At 31.8% G+C, this 7,482-nt stretch overlaps 1 protein-coding gene across 1 annotated transcript in view; it reads right to left on the bottom strand.

The window, feature by feature from the left end:
- LOC118746341 (RNA-binding protein Musashi homolog Rbp6-like) overlaps window positions 1–7,482 on the bottom strand; it is a 141,726-nt gene that overhangs the window by 14,675 nt on the left and 119,569 nt on the right. The window contains exons 6-7 of the mRNA XM_036480196.1: window positions 3,326–3,391; window positions 1,021–1,250 (exon numbers count right to left, since the gene is read on the bottom strand). Coding sequence (XP_036336089.1) covers window positions 1,021–1,250; window positions 3,326–3,391 — 296 coding nt within the window. The remainder of the gene's footprint in view (window positions 1–1,020; window positions 1,251–3,325; window positions 3,392–7,482) is intronic.

Here is a 7,482-nt window from a genome sequence, read left to right as displayed (position 1 = left end):
AGAGAAGGTGTAATTAAAAGAGTTTTTCTCTGACTCCTGCTGGGTTAAATTTATGTTCTACATATTTCCTAAATATTTAGTATCCAAAGCAAATTTCCTATATTAAAAAAGAGTTATATAAAGAAGTACTTAATTCGCTAAAAAGTATGCAATCAAATCGAAAATAATTATTTTTGGAAAATAACCAAAGTTAAAGTCGAAAATTAATATTAATTTATTGTAAATAAAAAATTTCTTGGGGTTTTATATCTTTTGTAAGCATCAGCGTTCGCCTACCTTGTGCAACTGCTAATTTTTCTGTCTATGTTTTGTTGGTTAATCAGTCTTTTTCATTTTATATGTTAGCCATCGCAAAGTTCAACGAATATATCTGTGCAAAGCAAAAAAGAAACAGAGAAGAGTATATAGAAAGAAAGAGAGGGAGAGAGAGAGAGAGGAATAGATTTTCCATTTATTATTTTTGAAATATTTTATATGACTGGCCAACAATACTGAATATGAAAAAACTAAAGATTTTTGAGAAGAACTAAATATTTATTTTTTGGTATTCGAATAATTAGTTATTTGAAATTTAATTATTATAAACTATTATTTACATATGATACTGACATAAATGAACTATTAAAAATCTACAAGTTTTTAAGAGCAGCTCAAAGCTGAAAGTAGCTTTCTATAGCCTTAAATAAAACAAAAAAAAAAATAATAAAATTAAGTTTACCAAATTTTCATTGAATCATTGTACTAAAAAAAATCTGCTTTCAAGTTTCATTTACTCTAATTGATTATAGGTTTAAATTGTATTTGTCAAAAATGGACCGAAAAGTGGTTGCACAAGTCCTATGCTTTCAAATAAAGATTAACTATTTTAAATTATTAACAATTTGTGTACGAACTATGTTTTATATTCTAATCAGGAAATGTATGCTGTTTATTATTTATTAAAAATCAATAAAGCGTTAATAGAAAAGCACTGACGGGTTCTTTATTTTTTTAATAATTCATTATTTTAGTTTCACTTACCGGGCTGTAGTTCAATGGTGCCCGACTCACAGCAATCGGAAATCCAGAAGGCTGTGGACTGGTTGCCTGTACATAGCCGACGTTGTCGGCTGCATTCGAGCTGTACATATCAATGGTAGGCCCAGGGGAGTTGGTTGAAGGAAACCCCTGACGGGTGGTGGTAGTATGAGGGGATGCGGATGGTCCAAAGCTATGGGCTGCTGCAGCTGCTGCTTGATAGTTGTTCATCACTGAAAATAAAGAAGTTACAAAAGAAGTGAATTTTTCGTTTTACGTCTTTATGGTAAGCATAAATGTGTGAATGAAATTATTGATAAACCGGTCTTCCAAATATTACAAAAAAAAACTATCAACCATTACTATTTACTGTTTTTTAGAAAAGAGCAAAGCAAAATAAATTCAAAGATTTTTAGATCAAAAGTAAAACAAATAAATATCTGTGAAACATTAACGTTTGTTTTTCTTTTAAAATTAAATTGTTGCATTTTTTGAATTTTTGGGATTTGAGTAGTGCCCTGACCATCGTAGCTGAGTGCTTAGGTGTGCCTACTGCCACTCGAGGTTTGTTTATTAATAGGAACGCACTTTTATTTCGGATTTAAAAAATATTTGGCTAAGGTTAACTGTTATTACTGGACTAAAAAAATAAGAGTCCGGATTTTTCAGTTTTTGTTGGACTTTTTCCTAAAAAGTTAAAGTAATAAAAAGAACTCCAGCATTTTGGTCCAGGAGGTACTGGGATCAAAAATTGATCACTTTCATCTAGAATAATATTTTACCCCGGACTTTTATAACATTGAAAAAAAATAACTTTGATTTTCGGTCTTGCCAAAAAAAAAAACGATCGAAACCGGTTTGGAAATATGAGTTGTTGTTGTTGTTGTAACAGCATGCAAATTCCCCAATGAGTTTTTGGGGATTGTTGCTGGAATGACAGTCCTTGGCCAGATATAACTCTAGGCCGTTCCAGTTTTGATTGCGTCGTGAAAATGGAAAATTACGAAAGGTTATTCATTATTATATTGAATATTCAAAATATGCAATGTATGCATGTGGTTGCAATGTTTCGCTGCATATACCAGTTTAAATTCCGCAGTAGAACGGTATCAAAACATTGTATTGGTACGTTTTGCAATTCACTTCAATTGGGAAATTTAAGTGAACCAAAAAGCTTGAGAAAAATCCCAAAAAAAAAATAGGTATCGTGACTTTGGGTTAAGATTACACCATATAATTGCATTAAACACATACTCGATGATTTTTTAAAATTATCTAGATTTTCGCATTGTAAATAGAGGTAAACAGACATTGTACAAAATATCTCTGAGATATTAAGATTTTTTCCTATTTCGTAGTTGCTAACGAGCCTACCTAACCCAACTTAATCAGAAACCGTACAACGGTAGAGGTTCTACAAAATTAAGTGGTCGGAGAGCGAAGAGAATGAATCGGCGTTGAACTCTTTCGAATCTGTGGGGTTCATGAATTAAATGTAATCCCAAACTATTGTTTCGCACTCCAACTTTGACCTAACCAGGGAGCAGTGTTGCCAGAGAAAGTCCCGTAAAAATCTTAATTTATTCCAAAAAAAATCTTCAAAATAAGATTTTAAAGCTAAAAAAAATCTGGTTTGGAGACAAACCGGTTTCGGCGTTGCGCCATCTTCAGTGTCATTTTTCGAACGATAATATTGTAGGAGATTTCGTATTTCATTTGTCTTCTTCCTTAATTTGCTGCTTACTGCCAGGGAGTTGTCATAGTCAGGCGGAGAGATGTCGACTCCATCGTACTTGCCTGGAGGTTCGAGTTCATTTTATGCTCTGCTTTCAGTGCAGTTACGTCAGAGTAGTTGTTTTTATAAGAATTCGCCCTGATCATGAAACCTGCCGAGCACTTCAAGCTCATACTCACTTACTCCCACTCATTATATCTCAAATATCAGGACTTTAAAAACTAAAATAAAAAACCTATAAAAATATATTTATGTTTTATAGTGTCAAGGGTAAATTCCTTATAATTTTGAATGCTGGATTTGAACTACTTCTGCAGTTGCCAAATATAATTTTTCTTTATTTATGTATCTTACGCGTTGGATATATTTGGAGAATTCCCTAATGTATGACGCTGCACATACAAATGCACACACGATGGATTAAACTGTCCCAGTGTTATTTAAAAATGATTTATAATAAAAATGTGAGTGTTATTAGCGGTTTATGTTTTTAGTGTATGTACCACTTCTTCCACAATGTTTTACGGTGTATTAACCTTAATATTGTAATTTTGTTTTTGAACTCAAACTTACCTGAAAGTGCCTGTGTGAGTAGCGGTGTGTTGTTGTTCGGCGTTAGTTGTCCATTAGTTAGATCCACTATTGGTGCCAATGGAGAAAATGGGAGAGCATGCGACAGATAGAAGACAAGAAAAAAAAGAGTTGAAAATAAGGTGTGTTAGTTGCGATTTTCAAACAACTTCGCTACAACTGAGCTATGAATTGCAAAACTAGTCCAAAAATATTTTGTTATTATTGGGTATTTATTTGAAAGTATTACATACATATATAAGTAGTAAGTAAGTAAGTAAGTACGAGTATGTAAGTTTAAGTAAGTTTACGAGTATAGGTATTTGTCAGAGGAACAAAATCATCTAATCGTTAATCAAAAACGGGTATCCAGATATGTATAAGCAAAAATATAACGAGGAAATATGTATGTGTTTAAGCAAGTTGTTATGATGATTATATGTAAATATTTAACGTTAAACGTTGACAACAGGAACAAGTAAACGCTAATACGTGAATAATTTCTATGAGAGAAATGCAAATGAGCGACCTTCGTTGATGGGGGCACCAATAGTACGAGTATTCAAGTTTTTTGGATGTATGCATTCGACTCTCCGTATAGGAAAACAAGAGTACAATTAGTGGCTACTAACATACATACGTACATACTATGGAAGTCAACATTAACTAATACGAGTACACAATTACATAGTATTATTTAATAAGTTTCATTGACGATATATAAGTAAGTAGTAACCTAGGTAAATACGAATGTGTATATGCAATTATTCGACTTGAGGAAAGTATCGCAAAAAGAAAGAATTGCAAGTTAAAAATCAACTTTTTAATTAACAAAATCAAACGTTCTCAGTAACTGCAGTTCTCATTCACATACATATGTACCTAATTTGTGACAAACATTTCTACGTATTGTATTTGTACGAGTAGTTCAATCACAAAATTTTTAATGATGGTGCTCAAGTTTGCAACTTAAGTACAATGTTGTAAAGACGAAAAGTTGTGAGTATGCATGTGTGTGTACTATGGATGCCAAAATATCAGAAATGTGGTGATACCGGGATTTCGGGAACACTGTATGTATCAGGTGCTTTTGAAAGTAATGATTAATAAAAAAAAAAATTTAACAAAAATGTACAAAAACAATTTCTCTAAACATGTTTATTCTACTCTATAAAGGAATGGCAAACGGCGAATTTTTTGCCATCTTTTTTCACAATTTAATCGAGATTTTGAGAATGTACGAGTCAAACGGATCTCACAATCGGATTCAACGGTTCTAAATATATGTTGGTAGGTGGGTCTGGTAGAAAACACACACCCCTTTATTGTATTGACCTAAAGTTGTTACATACGTAAAAAAATCTGCTGATATTTCGTCATAAGCCAGTTGAAGATAGTGAGCCATATCTCCTCCATTATGGAATGCTTGAACTTCTTTTACCAGAACGTCGGATAAACTATAGCTTTTCCGATTTGAGCCAACTTTCGAGTAGATTGATTTAAAAAATTAAGTAACTTTTTCTTAAAACTCACTGTGTCGTTTACATTAGCGACGCTATGAGTACATTCATTTAAATCTTCTTCAAAAAAGGCTCAGGCTGCAATTTAAAAGTACAGTTTCAAGCTCTTTATTAATTGTAGTCAAGACGGCATTTTACAAAAATTATTCTTCAAAATTCATAAACAAGTTCTTACTACCAATTCGATATTTAAAAATTTACGGGATCCCGGGATTAAGGCAAGCAAAACCCGGGATTTTCGGGACATCAAAAACACCGGGATCTCGGGATTGGCATCCCTTCTGTGTACATATGTATGTTTGAATTCTAATTTCCAAGTTTCTGTGAAATTATGGCTGCGTTTCTTTATACATTCCGGATAATCTCATTTCACAGCCGGAACAAACAGAATACGTTTGAAATATACGTTAGCATATCATCAGGAATATTCTAAAGAATAAGTAAGCAAAAAAGTTTATTCCAAATGTTCAGAATGAATAAAGAAATGCAGCCTATATTATTTATTTGTTTCGGCGTTTCTGTCTTCTTTTACATCTGATGACAGTTACATTCTTAAAAATTTCTTAAATTTGGAAAATATTAATAATATACAGAATACTGCCTTAAGGAATTTTTATACAACACTCGTTTCAAATACAAAAATATTGATGCTGACGAAGTATTATTATTATTATTATTATTTATTAGAGTAATATAAAATATTAAACTAACTTCACCTGACGAAGTAATATCTTCTCCTGTCTCTTTGCGCTGCACTTAACAAATTGTTACTCTATCTAAGGAGTATTACCCTTATTTACTTTCAGCTGTAGACTTCTTTGAATGAAAAACCGAACACACCTATCTTAGAAAATGCATTAGGTATCTTCAGTTTTGTTTAAAAAAATTGGATTGAAATGAAAACTTAAAAGATATACATACATATGTATATATACTAAAGAAGTAAAAATAATCACTCACGCTCATACACCGTAGGTGCGTACATATGTAACGTATACGTCCCGTAGCACCATACGCAGTCATCTAAACGTAATTCGCACGCCATAATTTAAATGTCATATTATTTAGAAGTAACTAAATATTGTCGTGGAAGATTTTTACACAGTATTCTTCATGGACATATATATTACTTTCTTCATGTACAATATATAAAAAAATTTAGAATGAATTTCGAGTGTACCAATAAAAATTGTAAAAATGAAGTTCTAGTTTCCAAAATCACAGTCATTTTTTACTCAGTCAATTTTTTTTTTCATATGGTGACACACTAGTTTTATTACATTTCGTTTGTTCGTTTTGGCAAGAAGAGCATTTACGCTGTTTAATTTTAACATTTTAAAGTAACTTTCAATTCAAAAATTACAAAATAAAAGTTTAAAAAATTACAAAACAGCTGGGACAGATATTCTGCATGCTACCTTTTTTTTTAAATTTCGTTGTACACTCTTGAAACTTCACAAATGTGTTGCATTTGATGCCAACACTCATTTCCTCTAATGCGTACATTCTATTTGAAAACTTCCCTAAGTTAATAAAAAAAAAACACAATTGTAATTTTTTCGAGTGACAATGAAGAAAAGATCAATTTCGATACTTTGTCGCCTAAATAAACTGTTTAAGGATGAAATTGTTCATTTAGAAGATTTATTTTTTTATTGTACTTGTTTCTGAAACTCCATTGATTGAAATAAACGCAAGAAGAATGCTTTTGTGTTTTTTTCTGCCGAGATAAGGGAGTGACACCTAAAAAACAACTCTGAGATTTGCTCATATGTGACCTGGTCTACGGAAAGGGGGCTTAGGTGTCAAAAAATCAATTTTCACTTTTTGGTTGATTCGGATGGAAGATGAGATGCTTTTTCACGTGGTGAAAAGCAGAAAATCCTAACTTGCTTAGAAGTGTACTAAAAATGTAGAGAAAGAAGAGTAAAAACGAGTAAACGAAACGAGTTGCTTACTTTTAACAGCTTTTTCACAGAAAACTAGTTTTCGCACGTAAGCTCCCTTTTCGTAGACCAGGTCACATATACATAAGTATGTATGTAGAGACCTTTTGAGGTCGAAGCCGATATGAATTTTATTCTACATTTTAATGGGCACAAAAAGCGTTGCATATACAAAGGCGCTTGTATGACCAAAACATATTTAAGAACCATCGTTAAAATATATTTCAGAAAAGCAATAAGTACAACTTAATTTTTTCAAAAATTAGGCATATACATATATTTTATTTTTATTTTTATCTTATGTTGTAATTTCGCATAAAATATCCTTTTTGCACATTAAGCACTGTGACTCACCACCACTTTCCTTACACAAATAATTTAGCTCCTGTAACTTTTGTTTTCCTTTGTTTGAAGCCATTTTATATATGTATGCATGTTTCTACTTATTGTAAGATTTTGGACTCGAATTTCACCATCACTTCACAATAAAAATAAAACAACAATGAAATCTTCTAAATAAAATTTTTTCTCAACGCGTACTATACTAAATCTAATATCAGTGGCTAAATAAAGCGTATTTAATATTTTATGTATTAACTTACATACATTCGCGTATAGCCCCATGAATTATTTGGCAGAAGAAACAACTTTTGCGCCTAGGGGTATGCAATGCCCATTATTGGTGCCAGTATGT

This window comes from Rhagoletis pomonella, unplaced genomic scaffold, assembly GCF_013731165.1.
Source record: "Rhagoletis pomonella isolate Grant_MI unplaced genomic scaffold, Rhpom_1.0 Rhpom_scaffold_00010, whole genome shotgun sequence".
Taxonomy (NCBI): domain Eukaryota; kingdom Metazoa; phylum Arthropoda; class Insecta; order Diptera; family Tephritidae; genus Rhagoletis; species Rhagoletis pomonella.
This window is presented reverse-complemented; position numbering and strand designations above follow the sequence as displayed.